Source organism: Typopeltis vanoorti, chromosome 21, assembly GCF_054136105.1.
Source record: "Typopeltis vanoorti isolate ZY-2024b chromosome 21, IOZ_Tvanoo_1.0, whole genome shotgun sequence".
NCBI classification, from domain to species: domain Eukaryota; kingdom Metazoa; phylum Arthropoda; class Arachnida; order Uropygi; family Thelyphonidae; genus Typopeltis; species Typopeltis vanoorti.
In genome coordinates, this window is record NC_143569.1 from 20,094,124 (window position 1) to 20,113,331 (window position 19,208).

Genomic DNA, 19,208 nt, shown 5'->3' on the forward strand with positions numbered 1-19,208 from the left:
TTTCTAATCAATATACTATCTATTCCTATCCTCTGCAGCTTGTGCACCAACTTATCATGTGGTCATCTATCAAACTCATTTGCAAAGTCTAAGAATATCACTATATGTGATTTTTCCTTATCTAACACACCTGTCACCTTATCATAAAATGCAAATAAATTACTGACACAGGACCTACCCTTTACAAATCCATGCTGACTATCATAAAGAAAGCCATGTCCATGAACTCAATCCTGTATTCCATTCCTTACCAATCTCTCCAACACCTTGACCACAACTGCAGTTATATAGGCTGACCTATACTTGGACACTTCTGTCTTAGAACCATGCTTGTGGAGTGGTACTATTTTGCCTTCTTTCCACTCCTTAGGAATTTTACCCACTGCAAGACTTTCATTAAACAACCAGGTCAAGGGCATAGCCAAATGTGGTGTACATTCCTTAAGAAAACACGGTGATATGTCATCCATTCCCACAGCCTTATTCACATTTAACCCAACCAACATCTGATACATCTCTGTTTTTTTTCACTTCCAATTCTCCTAATACTTGCCTTTCTTCTATATATTGCATGGCATCATTTACACCAGTATGATATACGCTGATAAATTGCTCGTTCAGTAAAATAATTCCACTATATCCTTTGCAGCTGTTAGTCTGCTTCCTTGACTATTCACCAATGTTAATTTCCCATAATTATTCTTCCTCTTGCTTGCCATGTAGTGGAAAAATTCCCTTGAGTTAACCTTGCCCTGACCAGCCAATCTCCTCTCATACTGCATCTTTTCTTTCTTTATCATGCTTGTCACCTTTCTAGCCTGTGCTTTATACACTTCATTAATCCGATCACCAACAACTGTCTTGTACCTCCTCCATAGCATTTTTTTTTTCCAGCAGAGCTTGCCTGATTTCACTGTTCATCTATTTCACTCCTACTCTATTTACTCACTTAACCCTTGGTATGCAGTCATACATTGCTTTTGTCAGATACTGCCTTCTGAGTTTCTGTGCATTGTCAATATCTTTCCTGCTCAGCTGATCTACCCAACATACTGATGCTAACTGACTACAGAGCTTCATATAATCACCTGCTTTATGCTTCCACATGTATCCATTTTTGGCAGTAACCTTTTCTTGTTTCATCACATCCCAAGTATCTCATGCTCACTCTCGCCAACCTTGAGAGCATTTCATCAGTAAATGTGTTGAAAGAGAGCTATTATGGACATTGTATAAGTGATGGTTAGTGTATGCTCTGGTGAGGAATCCTTAGACTGCATGAAGATGCCTTAGTAATTATAATGGTAATAATTAATTATGCAACATTAACACAAAAATAGGAAATATGCGTAGCTGTTTTGAGCAGCTTTTTTGTTAATGTATATGTTGAGAGAAGATGCCTGGGTTTATTGAAATAAATAAATTAATCTGATGTATGACATGAGTACATTTGCATTCATATTTATAAGATGGATTTCTTGTTATAAAGTTAACATTTTTTGTGGTAGTGCTTCAGTGATCATCTTAAAGAAAAGGAATTTCATAAGGGTGTGGCCTTTCCTGCTGTTGCAAGAACTTATTCAGATTTTTAAGGATATAAAATTGCACTATGTAGTTCATTGGAATTCTTTCTGTCTCAGTTACTGCCCTTTAAAATATTAGTAAATTATCATTGAAAACTGTTTATTTTTAAATATTTAAAAAATACTCTTTAAAGAAATGCTGATTTACTTTCTCTCTTTCAGGCAACTCCAGATGCTCAAAAGAATCAGTGTATTATCTATGGTGAATGCTCACGTGGGTTTCTCTCTGGTAAAACCTGGTGTTCTCATAAAAGCCCTCCGAGATTATTTCCTGAAGAATTAAGACCACTGTTTCATGAAACATGCCCTGATTTTGATCCTGGTATGTGATTTTTTACGCGAGATTTCCTATGATGACTGTGAATCTATCATGATGATTATGTGAAACTCTCATTTGTGGCTCATCATGGAGATCCCATTTGAGAATCTTTATAATTTTTTTTTTTTTTGACAAAATTTATTATCCTCTTCATATATACAAAATATTTACAAATATACAATTGAAGTATTACTATTACATTTTTGTTCACTACAAATATTCAGTATTTAATGTTAAGTGAATATCTTATTTAAATACGTAAATAATAACAACTAACAATGTATTTTCCATTTTTGCATACATATTTACAATTATTCATTTCGTGTGTTAAGAGAGAGATATTTTTCATATTAACAATATTGGTTGTGGAATAATTTTTTTTTAGATAAATATAAATTTTTTTTTCAGCATTTTGTCATTTACATTTATATTTTCATCTGCAGTTCAATTAATTCTTAAATTATATTCATAGTTTCTTTTTTTGGTATCAGCAGAGAATGCTGAATGGATTCATTTCATTTTTTCATAATGCTATTTTTAAATTGAATAATAATATTAATAATATTTTTTTTTATTAATAACAACACTGTATTTTACGGTTTTTTTTCACATACATATTTACAATGATTAATATAATATGCTAAGAGTAATCTCTTTCATTTTGACAATATTGGTTATGGATTAAATTTGTATAAATATATATACTAGTTTTTTTTTTCTGCATTCTATCTATTACATTTATATTTCAAAATTAACAACACATAATAATAATAATAAATTTTTTTTTACATTTTTAATTTTTTTTGTTTTATTACATTACTTACATTTGTTACAGTTATTACATACATTACATACATTTGATTACATATGATACAACATTACTTACATTTGTTTACATATGATACTTACATTATGTACATTTGTTTACATATACTTACATTACGTACATTTGTTTACATATGATACTTACATTACGTATATTTGTTTACATGTGATACTTACATTACATACATTGGTTTTCATGTGATACGTACTTTACATGCATTTGGTTACTTATGAAAGATATTTATTTATTTATTTATTTTTCTCTTGGATGAGATGTAATTCCTCAGCTTTCATCCTCGAAGCTTATCTGAGGATGATAATAATAATAATAAAGATAATAAGATAAAATTCATGATCTGAAAACATTGGTTGTTCTGCCTGATGCATATTATATGATTCTGAGATAGAGTTTGGTGATGTACAAAGCATATTTAAATAGAAGTAAATTTAAATCAAAGTTGGAATGGTTTTAAAAGAATTGACTACATTTTATTAAGTTTGGTGCCAGGTATTTGATCTTATTATTATTTTTATTATTGTTATGAATGCTGTTCCAGAAAGTTCAACAACCCATCAAGAAAGAGCCCATTTAGATGATCACTTAAATATACAGGTAGTTCTCACTTTACGAATTCCCGCTTTACAAATTTTTTGGATCAGATTTTTTATTTTAAATTGTGTGCAGCGAAGGCGGTTAGGGGCACATATGGGGAAGTACACAGTATGTAATGAAGAATGAGTAATGATCAGTTAGAATGAGCTTCAGTCACTCACGAGCCTTGCCGACGCGAGTGTGTTATTTGTAGTTTTCTTCAATTACACCTGATTTTTTATTTGTTTTCTTTTTAACTATAACCCTTTCAATATAATCCTAACTATAACCCTTTACGAACAATGTCAAAAAGAAGCAACAGTGCAAAACCAGAAAATGAGCAAAAGAAACAAAGAAAAGCAATTATGTTAGAGAAAAAATATGAAATTATTACCAGCCATCAAGTGGACAGCACTGTTAAAGCTCTTTATTCTGAATTCTGAAACTCGAGAGATCTTAGGTATGGCTAACCAGCTGCAAATGGAAGTTTCAGAAGGTGATGTTAATAAACTGCTTCAATCTCACACTGTGGAACTCTCACCCAATGATCTCCTTGAATTAGAGAAACAAGAAAGAAATGAAGAAGAAAAAGACAAAGAAGATAATGAATATAAATCTCCAACTCAGTTTTTCACTTTAAAAGTCATAGAAGAAGCATTTAAACTTCACAAAAAAAAGCTCAAGCAATCTTTGAATCACAAGATTCAGACTTTGAACGATTTAGTAAAATTTCCTGCAAAGTGAATAATGCTTCTGCTTGCTGTCAAGCTGTTTTAAATGAAAAGAAGTGAAAGTCACCAAAGCAGATGACGCTCAAGCCTTCTTTGAAAAAAAAAAAAAAAAGATGCACCGAAGCTTCCTAATATATCCCCTACTACCTTGATGGTTGCTGATTCACCCAGTGATATAGAAATGAGCTAATTTTTTTTTTCAAAGAATCTTTTTTAATTTTAAATTTTTCTTATGTTATTTTTTAAATATGTAAATGTTTGGCCAGTAAAGTCTTTTCTTATAATTTAATATTCATTTTATATTTTATATATTCTTTCTTATGAATGTAACTCTTGCTTATAGCATTATTTCTGAGGCAAATAAACTCCTGCTTTATGAATTCCCGATTTACGAACGGTCTCCAGGAACCAATTAATTCATAAAGGCAGGAACTACCTGTATATCATATCTTCCCATGAATACTGCTCTTATTAATTCTTTTCACAGAGAGTCGTTGAACCATGGAATGTATTGCTTGATAGTGGTGAGAGCACGAGTGATCAGTGTGTTTGAGTGGTATGATAGATTTTGTGTTTTCTAGGATGGGCCTCCCACAATGAGTCTTGTAACTCCATGGAGGCCTGAATAATAATAATAATAATACATTCACTAAAGATGCACTCGCAACATCTAGTGGTAGCTCATTCAACACATTCATCACCTGTTATGAGAAGAACCTGGACTTGACATGCTTCCTAACCACACCTCTATCTAGCTTCTAGAGATGACCCAGAATTCTATCTTCATCAGTCATAAGTTGTGAAATCTCACTTGTGTGTATATTGTTAAGATCCTTTTATTAACTTAAATGTCTCTATCATTTCTCTTCTTCCCCATGTATTGCTCAAACTTGGCTCTCTCGCACCTCACTCTTTATCCTCTTCCTAGAAGAAGTCTGTAAAACCATAGCTGATGAGCCAGGTGTAAAAATCAATGGTACCAACATTAATCACATAAAATACGCGGATGATATCATTATTTTAGCAGATTCTAAACCACAGCTAGAAAAAACTATTAATATTTTAAATGACTCTTGTAAAACTTATGGTATGAAAATAAATCTTCACAAAACAAAAATAATGAAGATAGGTAGAGAAGAAGAAAATATTTCTATAAATCTTGAAAATCACCTGCTGGAACAAGTTAATAAATGTGTTTATTTTGGCAGTCTTATATCTAGTAACCTCAACCATATGGAAACAGTAAAACACAGACTAAACCTAGGTTGGACCAACATGAATAAACTAAACAAAACAACGAGTCTAAAATTAAAATTATATAAAATAATTATTATCCCAAATGCTACTTATGCTTCAGAAGCCTGGAGATTAACTCAACAACCAATCAAGAAACTTCAAGCATTTGAAATGAAATGCCTCAGAAAAATTAATAACACCCACTGGATGCAACACAAGACTAATGATCAAGTCAGAACAGATTTAGACTTCCCAGATAATATAATAGACATAATCATTAAGCATCAACTGAGATGGTTTGGTCATATTCAGAGAATGGCCCCTCATAGACTCCCATATTTAGCTCTGAATGGATATATCGGAAGAAAAAGACCTAGAGGCAGACCAAGAAGTACTTGGATAAAGTTGCTGAAAGAACATTCACATCTACCCAGCTATAAAGTCATGATTGAGCTGGCTGAAGATCACGATAAGTGGAGAACCTTTCTTCTTAGTGGACTCAACCCATTACCAATCGGATGAGATGAATTATCACCTTTGTTACTCACCAATGGATCTTTTCAACTGTTTCTGCATCTCCTTGGAACCTAGGTGATGAATATTTGTGCACAGTAATCCAGATGCGGTATTAATCAAAGCTTGTAAAGTGAGAGAATAACTACTTATTCTGACAAGTTACTGTTTTTCTTTAACAGTTTAGTTATCCAATGCAACTCTGCTTCAGCTACCTTCCTTAGCATTATCAGCAAATAACTGGATATGACACTTAAGATTCTACATTAATACAAGTGAAACAACAATGGCCTAAGTGCAAGAATGATCCTATGGTACACCACTGATTATCCTCTTGCTCATCAAACCATCTTCCTGATACCTGTTGGTAAGCCACTCTTCCCGTTCATGTCTCAAGTTTATTTTGCAGACCCATCCTTTTAAGTTTGTATAACCTCTTCCAGTCTGGAATCCTGTTAGATGCTTTGGCACAATCCAGAAGTATTGTCCATTTCTATATAAAGGAGCATGGTTTTAGATGTGATTCCTAATCAGCCTTTCCAGTATTTTGATGGACTAATTATTCAGTAATTCACTGCATCAGTCTTACCACCCTTGTCTAATGGAATTATTTTGCTCTTCTTCCATTAATTAGGCATCTTGCATGAACTGAGACCAGTTCAGCAACATTGCTAACTCTCCTGCACATTCCTTTCGCATCTGTGCTGATATCCCATGCACTCCAACTGCTGTAATTGAGTCAATCTGTTAGAATAGCTGTAATACTTATAACTCATCTACCTCCATTCTTTCATTCAATTTCTACCTAGTATCCAGAGAGCTGATGGGTCTGCTTTGAATATATACTTTACTAATGTGAACACTTAACACCTCAGCTATTTCTTGTGCATCAGGCATGTTTCTCTCATCCACATTTATTATGGTTATTCTTTCATGTTTTTCCTTCTTTTGCTTGCTACATGGAAATAAAATTCTCTCGGATTGTCTTCCACCCATTTAGCTAACTTCTTTTCATAATCCAGTTTCACTTCTTCACAATGACCATTACTCTGTGTATCCTGGCCTGTTCTTTATAGTGCTCCTGCGAGCCTCCATAGTTCAGTTGGTATAGACAAAGCCCTTTGATCAGAAAGACCTGAGTTCCATTTCCATCCATGACATGAAGAACCGTTATCTGGTCTCTTTCGATAAAGGTGAGTTAGCCAGTCTCATACGGAGGTAGGAGTTTTTTCACCCGGAAACTCTGGTTTTTTGTCCCCCAGAACAGGCAAACCGTCCCATTGAACACATGTGGATCTACAGTCTTAAATACTTAACTCCCCATGAGGGGGGGGGGCTCAGCTTGCTCCAATAGGGACAGGGAAGAAAAGGGAGGAAACTCCATACGAATAAATAAATAAATAAATATAGTGCGCCTGTACTCTGTCATCATTCTTTTCATGATATTGGACCTACAACATTCTCTTTTTATGCTGCTCTTGCTGTAAAGTGTTATTCATCCATTTAAACTTCATGGTATTAATTCTCCTAACTATAGATATGCAGTCAGATATAACTCACTTCCTTCCAATACTCTTTGGCTAATTTCCATGCACTGTAATTTTCTGTATCACATGCTTTCTCATGCTAATGTACTATTTCAACCTGATTTCCTAGTTTATTATAATTACCTGGCATATAAATACATATATGCGCTAGTGGGTCAAGCGCTACGAACGTGTTTTGAAGAGCTCCTGATTCAGATAAGTTTTACTAGGAATAATTAAGTATATATGCGTAATTGTTTAAGTAAGAGCGGCTGTAAACGTTGTACGCTACCGATATTATTAGTGTGGGGTTTTTTTTTTCTTGCTTAAACTAAATACGAAAACGTTAATATTAGACCTAGTAACCTGCAGAGAAAAAAAAAAAAAATGGCGGCGGCATTGTCATTCCAGGATTTTAATTTGGATTTCAGTCGGTTCGTTAAGTGTGAGGTCTGTTATATGTATTCCTTCGACTACATAAATGATTTGTGGATGTTTAGTGCGGATGGAAGAAGGGTGTGTGCGAAATGTGACCTGAACGAGGAATTGATGAATGCGAATATGAAGTTGATGACAGAAAGTGCTAGTACCGATTGTGTCGTGAGTGCACGTTTGAAAGAGGATGGCGAGAAAGACAGGCGAAAAAATGTTAAAAAATCAGGAAAAAAGAAAAAGAGTGATTTGACAACCGTAACGGATGTTAAAAGGGACGAAAGTGAGGCAGAAAGAAACGAAATTGAGAGAACGAATGAAAGTAGAAATGGCGTGGTGCAGAAATCGCAAGTAAAAAAAATCGAAAGAATGAATGATAGTAAAAAAAGAATGACTGATGGCGAAAGTTGGACGCATGTTGGAACGAAAGTACTGAACCAAAGAAAGATGAATGACAGTAAAAGTGAGAAGAATTATAGCGAAAGTTGGACGCATGTTAGTCTGAAAGTACGGAAACAAAGAAAGATATGTGAGAGTGAAAGTGAGAAGAATGATAGTGAAAGTTGGACGTATGTTGGACCGAAAGTACGGAAACAAAGAAGGATGAATGAGAGGGAAAGTGAGAAGAGGGGGTCGAGAGTTAGAAAGTTAGAAAGATTTAATGATAGAGTGAATGTGTCGCGAGGTTCAGAAGGTGAATTGGATGAAGCAAGAAATGAAATGGATGCGGAATGAAATTAAGAGAATTCAGGTCAAAACTATTAAAATAAATCATGATGGCATGAAAGAGATAACAAAAGATGAGCGAGTGGCATTGTATGGCGACTTCATTATTAAAGGTGTGCTAGAGGATAAAATGCACAAGGTATGTTTTCCAGGCGGTAAAATGAGTAGAGTGATTGAGGCATTGAATATGAGGCAGGAACGAGCAAAAGAGTTAATTGGTACGAATGATTTCAGAGAGAACAAAGAGCATGTCAAAATGAATGTCAGGAGACTGCTTGGAAAGATAAAGGAGAATAGTGTGACAAGAAGGGTGGTCAGTGTGTTGCCTAGGTATGATTGTGGTGAAATGATGCGGAGAGCAAGGATTATGAATGATATTCTGGCTGAAATGTGTGAGGAGATGAGAGTACAGTTTGTTAATGTGTGGAATGAGTTTGAGGGACGAAGTGAGCTGTATGGGAGCGATGGACTGCATTTGAGTGGTTATGGTGTGAGTCGCTTGGAGAGACTGCTGCTGGAAGGAAGAGAAGTGAATAGAGAGAATGAATCAGATCGAGAGGGGAGTGATGTGGAAGAGCAGGAGAGTAAGACAGGAGAGATTGAAGGAGTGGAAATGAATGTGGAAGTGAGTGGTATGAGTATAGAAAATGAGAAAATGGGTGTGCAAGAGGAGCAGGGAAATGGGGAGGCTCAGGGTGGACAGGGATACACAGCGTGAGAAAGGTGGGTGCTCCAAGAGGAGGTGAGAGAATGTGTAGGCAGGAAAGTAATGAGATGATCAGGGATCAAAAGGAAACAGATGGAATTGCAAAGGGTTCTAAAATGAAGAAGCAGAAAGGGAAATGGCCCCAGTCCAGCATGGAGAGATCACATCGAGTGAGTGGTATCAGTGGAACTAGCTGTAGATCCAGAAATGAGTTGTTGTGTTTGTATACCAATGCTAGAAGTATAAGAAACAAGGCGGATGAAATGGTTGCACTAATTGCGTCTGTGCACCCAGAGATTGTCGGAATAAGTGACACATGGTTAGATGAGGATGACATCCTGACAGGAATAGAGATGGAAAGGTATGATGTGTTTCGTGAGGATAGAAGGGGTAAAAAGGGAGGGGGAGTGCTATTGATGATAGAGAAAGAGTTATGTCCATACAAGGTAGAGATGCAAGAGGGAAATGGGGCCAGTGGTTTTGAGGCAGTATGGTGTGAGATAGAGGTGAATAGAATCAAATACTTGGTGGGATGTTGTTATAGACCTGGTAATGTGGATGGTGGTGATAGTGAAATGTATAGTCAAATAAGCCAAGCAAATAAGAAAAGGGTGATCATTATGGGTGATTTTAATTATGGCAATATAGACTGGAATGAAGAGATAGCAACTGGAAGTAAAGAAAATGAGTTTCTTGAGTTTTTGAGGGATAACTACCTCAGACAGTATGTGACAGAGGGCACAAGAGGATTAAGGGTCTTGGATTTGGTCATCTCATCGGAGGATGTAATTATCAATGAGGTATCAAATCATTCACCAATTGGTGAAAGTGACCATGAGGTGATTACTTGGGTGGTTGCCAGCAGTGCAAGGACCCCTGTGAAAAAAGGGTATATGTGGAACTACAAGGGGGGTGATTATGAAGAGCTCAGGATACAGCTTGCAGGTGTAGCATGGAATGAGGAGTTAGCTGGAAAAGAGATGAATGCAGCTTGGGGGATTTTCAAAAAATATTTAGTGGATGCAATGTCTAAATGTATACCACGGGTGAGAAGGTTAAATAAGTTAGGTGTGAGATGGATGAATAAAGAGATTAAGCATGCAATACAGAGAAAAAGGGCATTGTGGAGGCAGCATAAGAGAAGTGGAAGTAACCAATTTCATGAGTTCTACAAAGACCAGGCAAGGAGAGTGACTTGGTTGGTGAGAGTAGCTAAAGAGCGGTATGAACAGCAGTTAGCTAATGAAGCTAAAAAGAATCCTAGGGAGTTCTTTCGATATGTAGCCAGCAAAAGAAAGAATGATTATGGAAGGATGACATTGATTGGAGGAAATGGTATAAAGACAGCTGTTGCAGAATGTGTGGTGGAGATACTTAATGAGCAGTTCATAAAGATCTTTCAATCTTGTGAATGTGACTTCATGGAGAGATTAAGAGCAGTTGATGATGGGGAGGAGAGACTGACTGTAAGTGAGCAAGAGGTGTTTGGGGAGTTGAGTAAACTAGATGTAAATAAGGCTGTGGGACTTGATAATATATCACCGCGTATTCTGAAGGAATGTGCCAGAGAGTTGACACCTGCCTTGACATATTTTTTTAATAAGAGTCTTGCACTTGGTCAAGTCCCTAAAGAGTGGAAGGAGGGCAAGATTGTGCCACTTCATAAAGGAGGTGATTGAACTCAAGCATCAAACTATAGGGCTATCTGTGTGTCAGGTGTTGTGGTTAAGTTGTTGGAGAAGCTTGTGAGAACTAGGATCCAGAGTTGGGTTGACAACAATGGTATAATCTATGATGGACAGCATGGATTTGCTAAAGGGAGGTCGTGTTTTAGTAATCTACTTACTTATTACAATAAAGTGACTGCTTCCTTGGACAGAGGAGAAGGATACACAGTAATATACTTGAATTTTGCAAAAGCTTTTGATAGAGTACCTCATGATAAGTTGACAGTCAAACTAGAGCAGATGGGGTTGGATATTAGATTAGTGCATTGGATTGGAGACTGGCTATCTGATAGGTATCAACAAGTTGTGTATGGGGGCAATATCCAGGAAAAGGAAAGTCACTAGTGGAGTGCCTCAGGGATCTGTTTTAGGGCCATTACTATTTAACTTGTATATTAATGATATTGGCAAAGATTTGGATGGAGATATTCAGTTGTTTGCAGATGATGCAAAGTTGGGACGAACCATAAAGAGTAGTGAAGATTGTGGCCTTGCAAGAAGATTTGAATAAATTGAGTGATTGGGCAAGCAAATGGGGATGCGAGTTCAATGTTGCAAAATGTAAGGTTTTAAAATTTGGAAAACATAGATGGGATGCAGAATTTATGCTTGGTAAGAATATATTGTTGGAAGTAGAGGAAATAAGAGATCTGGGAGTGATAGTGGATAAGGATCTAAAATTTAGGGGACACATCTCCAAAATTGTGAAGACAACACAAAGACTTCTGGGAATGATGAGGAAGACACTGACGTGTAGAAGTAGGGAGATTCTTGTTCCATTGTATAAGGCTTTGATTAGGCCACACATGGACTATTGTGCCCAGATTTGGTCACCTGGTTTTCAGAAGGATGAAGAGATGTTGGAAAGGGTGCAAAGGCGACTGACTAAGGTAGTTTCTGACCTCTGGAATGTCGAGTATGAGGAAAGATTGAAAAGATGTAATTTGCAGAGTCTAGTGGAGAGAAGGAAGAGGGGAGATATGATAGAGACCTACAAGTTGGTAAGGGGTTGTTATAGGATCAATGGTGGAGAAGTTCTACAGAGAATAGTGGGAGATCAGGGGAGAACCAGAGGTCATACCTGGAAACTGTATAAAGAGGGTGTGAGTAGGGGAGTGAGAGGCAGGTTTTTTTCATGCAGAGTTGTGAATGATTGGAATGCCTTGCCTGAGAGTGTGGTGTCTGCAAGGAGTTTGAATGTGTTTAAGACCTGGTATGATGAGATGTGTGTGAGATAAAAGGACCTCCTAGATGAGTCTTTGACTCCATGAGGTCTTGTTTTAATAATAATAATAATAATAATAATATAATTATGCCCTTTTGTCATGTAATACCATCATTTAATATTTTAATATTCTCAGCAATAAATTCAAAATGTTATATTCAGTCAATGACAATCAAGGAAAAGAAGGAGTAGGCATAGTATTGAACGCTAAATACAGGGCTAATCTTCCCAAATGGCAAGCAATCTCAAGTAGTGTGATGTGGGCAAATATCAGAATGGAGAACTGGATAATGAGATTTATTTGTGCCTATGGTCCCAGAGAAGGTTCTACTAAGGTAGAACTGGAGGAATATTTAAGGCATTAGAGAAAGCAGCTGACACAATGAAAAAGGAAAAGTTGGTCCTTGTTGGGGATCTAAATAGCAGAGTAGGAAATGATTGTCAGACATACAAAAATATTTTGTGAAAATTTGGAGAAAAGAGCAAAGCTAATAATAATGGCAAATACCTGTTGGATTTCTGCATAGGGCACGAACTGGTTATTACTAACACAATGTTCCAGCATAAAAATGTGCACAAATTCACATGGAGAGAAGAGGCAAGGAATAAGAAAAGTCTCATTGACTGTGTTATTGTTGATAGTGATGTTTTCTCCCTGGTGCAGGATACCAGAGTGTACAGAGGATTTGAAATTGGAAACGATCACTATTTAGTCTTGAGCAGAATAAAATTGAATTTCATATTGAAAAGAATAACATGTAAGAAAGCTTTAAAGCGAATAAAAGTTGAGCAGCTCTCAGATGTGAACTGTAGACTAAAATACACAAAGATTATTGAAGAAAAAATGAAAGAGTTTGAGAACAGGAACCAAACCTTGGAGATTCCATGGCAAGCCTTGAAGAAAATTCTGATTGATTCAGCCAGAGAGGCATGTGGTGAGGTTGTCTGCAAAAAAAAAAAAAAAAATCAGAACTCCAATGGACATAGGAAGTTAAAGAGGCAGTGAAGGAAAAGTAGAAAGCATACCAAAAGTTCCTGGCAAATAAGTCAGCTTATGCTCTTAGAGAATACAGAGACAAATGTAAGAAAGCTAAACACTGCGTAAAACTAGCTAAACAAAAGTCACGGGAGGACTTTGGTAAGAATATAGAAAATAAATATCAAGAAGGTGGCAAGATATTCTGGAGGTTGTTGAAGAAGCTCAGAAATGGAGGAAAGAGTGCTGTAAAAGGAATTAAAGATGATAAAGGGACATGAAAACTGGAGAAAATATATCCTTGACATATGGAGTAATTACTTCGAATAATTGCTAAATGAAACAAGCAGTGATAACATAGTGGTAAAAAACACTGACCAGGCATGCAGTCAGGAACACATATCCATACTTGAAGTAGAAAAAGCCATCAAAGGCTTGAAATGTGGAAAGGCCGCAGGAGTAGATGATATTCGACCAGAAATGATCAAGTATGGAGGTGTAAAATTCTTACAGTGGCTGCACTACATAGTTCAGAAGGCCTAGACAGAGGGGATGAATTCCGGATGATTGGAGTAGTGCTCTCATAGTACCCATATATAAAAAGGAAAATAAAACTCATTGTGAGAATTGCAGAGGTATTTCATTATTGAGTGTTCCTGGTAAGATATATGCAAGTATACTTGAGAAACGGTTGAGAAGAATTGAGGAAGAGAAGCTTGGTGAAGAACAAGCTGGATTCAGGTCAAATAGAGGCTGTCAGGATCAGATTTTTCATTTTACAACAAATAGTTGAGAAATGATGGGAATATAACAAAGATCTGTATTTTATTTAAGTTTTGTAGATCTGGAAAAGGCATAGGACAAGGTAACAATTGAAAAGCTATTGAAAACACTACAGTTGTATGGTGTCAGTGGGGCATTATATCAAGCAATACTTAATCTTTATTTGACTTGTAAGTCAGCAGTTAGAATTGAGGGAAGTACAGGAGGATGGTTTAATATTAAATCTGGTGTCAGACAAGGATGTACATTATCCCCTCTGTTATTTATTATCTATATGGATCACATTTGAAGGAAAGTGGTATTAAATCTGATATCAAAATTGGAGATGTTAATCTCAGCTCTTTGCTATATGCAGATGATGTTATACTTCTAAATAAATCCACTGCAAGTCTGCAAGATTTCCTGACTAAATTAAATAACTGTTGTAATAAATATAGTGTGAAGGTCAGCAATAGCAAATCAAAGACAATGAAAATAGGCAGAATATTGAAAATATCAACTGCATTGTGAATGGAGTACCTATAGAACAAGTTTTCAGCTACTTAGGCATAATTTTTAGTGAGGTTGGTAAATTAAATATGGAAATAGACAACAGAATCAACAAAGCTGGTATAGTAGGAAGTCAACTGAATAAACCTATTTGGATTAAGAGAGAAATTAGTCAAAACACTAAATTAGCTGTATACAAGACAGTGTTCAAACCAGTTTTAACTTATGGATCTGAGAGCCGGGTCAGAAGTAAAACACTTGACCAAAGACTATTGACTGCATATATGAGAGTTCTGAGAAAGATTAGGGGCATGAACAGATGGCATCAGAGGCAATATCATGTTAAAAATGAGGATATTAGGAAAGAACTTGACATTGTCAGCATCCAGGAATGCGTTAGCAGAGCTAATCTCAGGTGGTATGGTCACTTAAGCAGAATGAGAGAGGAAAGATTAGCAAAAGAAGTGTTCTCTGCCAAGTTGAGGAAAACGACCCAGAGGAAGACCAAGATATACAGGGTGTTCGGGATAAATTTGACAGTTTCGTAAGGAAAAAGAAAATCTTCTTTGTATCTATTAAATTTAATGAATTGACAAAAAAACATTACAGGCAGAGTTAATTACAATACTATCAACAAGATTTACTCAAAATAACCACCATTAGCATCGATCACAGCTTCAATTCTGCTTCGGAACCTCGAACAAGCTGATGCTACAGTCTCCCTGGGAAGGGCCGCAAAAACTGTTTTAATTTTATCCATTAACTGGGCTTTTGTATTACTGGAAGTGCGATTGGTGTCTTTTTCAACTGCGCCCCATACAAAATAATCCATGGGGTTAAGGTCTGGGGAGTTTGGAGGCCAAACATTTGGACTGGTGAAGTCGTAGAAATTTTCAGACAACCATTTTTGACTTTTCCCAGAGGTGTGGCAAGGGGCCGAATCCTGCTGCCATACATACGGCCTACCATTGGCTACCCTTGTTATCCAGGGCTTGACTACAGTTAGCAACTCCACGAACAAAGCCCGAATTCCAATGCCAGGGTTCTTCAACACCTGTTCCTGCAGATTTGCGAGGAATTCTGCTGTACGAACGCAATCAGATCGTCTGCTAGGGATCTTTCTTCTTGCTACATCCTCGTAGTCACCATTGCAAGTCTCTAGTTCATGCCTGATTGTTTTTACTGTATTCAGGGAGCATTGGGCAGCAGTCGTAATATCCTTATTTTGATGGCGGGCACGAATCATCATGATACAAGTTATTCTCTTCCATGATTCAGGTGGGTTCCAGCTATCCATACTTTCTGACATCTTGTATATGAATGAAGAAGGGTCCAAACTTTTAAATGAAGAGAAGTGTGTGTTAATACATGTAACTTACGGAAAAATATAATTAATTATAAATATGTCAAATTTATCCCGAACACCCTGTAGGTGTATTGATACAGTAAAAATTGCCTTAGAAGATAGAAATATAAGATTTGATAATGTTGGAGTCTTGACAGGTAACAGACTGATTTGGAGGAAACTTGTAGATAGGAAGTTAGTAATGATGTAAATTTTTCATGTCATGTAGTGCTATCATATCCTGTATAACCCTTGAGGGTATATGTCAGGAATTTGAATTTTCATTGTCACCTCCCAATGCAAAAGTCCATGATTGCTCTTGCTAGTTTGAGAAATAATAGTCAACTAATTTATAGGTAGATTTTCATATGCTGATACTAGATCCAGTGTTCTTATACTGTAAATCCCTTCGATCATGTGCTGCTTATGATAATTATTCCTGAGTAATTCTGTAAATTCACTTTCTCTCGTCTTGCTCGCTTTCCTCTCCTCCTTCTTCTTGTCTGTATCCATATTGTTGAAATCACATGTAATGATAATCCATATATGTATGCAACTCATCAACTCTTCATAAGATCTGGTCTGTTGCAGCATTCACTCATGCTACCTCTGTCATTGGATATTCCACTCTGGTTGGATTTAACTCATCTGCAGTCATGAACAATGCTCACACGCCATTCTTAACTATGCTAAGAATGGTATGTAAGCCATTCTTCTATAAATAAACCGAAATTACCATATTCTATTTCTGTAATAGTATTCTCGTCTATCATCCAGGTCTCCTTAATGCCTATAATAATTTTTGGTTTCACAATATCTACAAATGCCAAGAACTCTTTGCTTTTATTCTTGATGCTTCTATGATTAGTGTCTATACACACAACAAATGGATGCTGGGTTAATGATTGTTCATAGAACTTGTTAAAATAACAAGCAGCATTGAATCTTGAATTAAATCCACCACTATATTTCCATAGTTTTTACTACCCCCCCCCTCCCCTTGACAAAATTAGTTCTGCCTTTACGGCAGCCATTTCTCATCTGTTATTTTCTCTCTTACCCTCTATGCCATTAGTCTCATATTTCAACCTTTCAGTTTAATACACATGAATCCACATAGACACATCTCATTTCCCACTATTCATATTCATTATTTTGTGAACAATAAATTTCCCAAGCACTTGATATCAAAGTTATTCAAGCGTAATCCATGCTACCAGTACTAATCCTTGCTATCGTTCAAATCTCCTCAATGTTTCAGAGGTGGAATAAAGAACATTGAGTTAATTAGTGAGAAAAGATAGCATCTTATGCATGTTGTGCATATGAAAGCATTATCCAGTCCCTATGCATAATGTAGCACCCTCCATGTGGGGCACTTGTTCATGGTGGAGGTGACCTCCCAGTGATGGTACTGGCCCTTTTCATTCTTCCTCTTTTTCTTTGCTTTTTGTCCCATATTCTTTTTTCTACTTCTCCTGAGTCTTTTTCACTATCCTTTTTTCCAGATCACCACCACCACTGGGATCCAACGCCTTGCCGCTGTTATTATTGACCTGTGAACATCCGGAAAGGGGGTTCCTGGTTGTCTTGCACTACTTTGGCCCCTGCTTCGGCAAGATCAATCCCACTAGCCAGGATCAATCGGCTAGTGGGCTTGCCTGCAAGGGTCAATAGTGTTGCAGTAAGTCTCTCGCCCCATCGTCTGGGGGTCAGGATCTTAGGCTTGCTGTAGTGATGGTATAGCATCCGTGGTTGCCCAGGCATTCCACTCCTGATTGCAGTCATTGCTTGCCAGTCAGTGGGAGTCCATGTGTGGCTCTGTGGTGGGTGGGGAGCTCTGGCTCCAAACCAAAACCTCCTTGAGCATGAATCCTTCATCTTCAAACGTTTCAGGGGCCCTAACAAAGTCCCAACCAAGTACTGATACTGTAGGTACAGCATATGGAAAGAGAAGTAAGAAACAAAAGATATATGATACTTGTATAAATGTACCAACATTTTTAATCATGCTAATTTAAATTTAAACTGATATGGAAAATGTCACCCTTCTTTATTCAGAAGGGTTTAGAAGGACTGGCAGGACCTCCCAAAACTGTTAAGAAATTGCATTCTGGTGATATCCTTGTGGAAGCATTGTGTCAGCAACATTCCGAGAAACTACCGAGAGCAATGACGATGGGTGGAATACAAATCACAGTAACTCATAAAACATTGAATTTCTGTAGAGAAGTGATATCAGAATGGGATCTCCTTGATGTTCCTGATGAGGAGATATGTTCAAAACTTAAAGTTCAAGGAGTGACAGGTGTGAGGCGCATCCTGATACGTAGGGATGGTCGCCTGGTTTCAACCAAGAACATCATCCTTACTTTTGATACACTTAAGCCTCCAACATCTGTAAAAGCAAGATATCTCAGTTGTCCTGTTAGAATGTACATCCCCAACCTGCTAAGATGCTTTAAATGCCAGAGATATGGATGTGCCCAAACTGCCTGTTATGGTTCTACTACTGTACCAAATATGGTAGTAAAGAGCATGATAACAAATCTTGCTGTACGAAAAAAGCTAAATGTGTCATCTGTCAGGAAGATCATCCAGCTTACTCTCATGCATGTCAGAAGTGGAAAGATGAAAAGAAATACAAAAAATGAAAACAGAGCAAAATATAGCATATCAGGATGCAAAAAGAAAGTTGCCACCATCACACCTGCTCTGAGATTTTCTTATGCTGAGAAGGTAACAATAAGACAGTGCCAACAGCAACTTAGACTTGTATGTCTGTTTCACCATACCTGCACCTATGATCACGAGTGCTTCTCTGTTGAGTGCATCAGTCACATGGCCTTACTCCAGAGACAACTCCAGAAATGGACCCACTTGATGAAAACTCACTTGTCTAAAAAATTATGGCAAAGATATCACTTAAAGATAAACCGCCACCCACTCCCACAGAAAAAATGGATACTTTGGTACCCACTAAAAGTAAACTAAACTTACCAACTGACCCTAACACATCAGATGTATTGAATATTCTATCAGAGGAAGAGATGGACACTGGCCATCCATACTTCCCCAAAATAACTGATAAATATAAATCTGACATAGGTAGCCCTCAACCTTCTAAAAACCAGACAAGTCTATAAAATCAAACAATAGGAAAATTTTTACAATGGAAATTTGCCAGAATATTGATGATATCAAGATTTTGTTGCAGAAACACAAATCTTTCTGTTTTTGTCTACAGAAAATGTACTTAAGACCCAATGAGGACCCTACCTATAGGAATTTCACTGTTGTATATGCAAGGATAGAACTGGAGGTGGTCCTGCTCTTGGAGGAGTAGCTATCCTAGTGGGCAGTCATATTCCTTTCCATCATGTCCAACTTAATACTGCTCTGGAAGCAATAGTGATTTGCCTCTCAGTGAGATTTCTTATTACAGTATGTTCAATTTATTTACCACCGAGTGCT

The 19,208-nt window shown here is 36.8% G+C and overlaps 1 protein-coding gene across 5 annotated transcripts in view; it reads left to right on the forward strand.

The window, feature by feature from the left end:
- Positions 1-19,208, forward strand: part of LOC150094664 (NPC intracellular cholesterol transporter 1-like) — a 672,338-nt gene that overhangs the window by 34,474 nt on the left and 618,656 nt on the right. For all 5 annotated transcript variants that reach the window (XM_090411086.1, XM_090411087.1, XM_090411088.1 and 2 more), the window contains exon 2: positions 1,746-1,905. In XM_090411086.1, the coding sequence (XP_090267212.1) occupies positions 1,746-1,905 (160 nt within the window). The remainder of the gene's footprint in view (positions 1-1,745; positions 1,906-19,208) is intronic.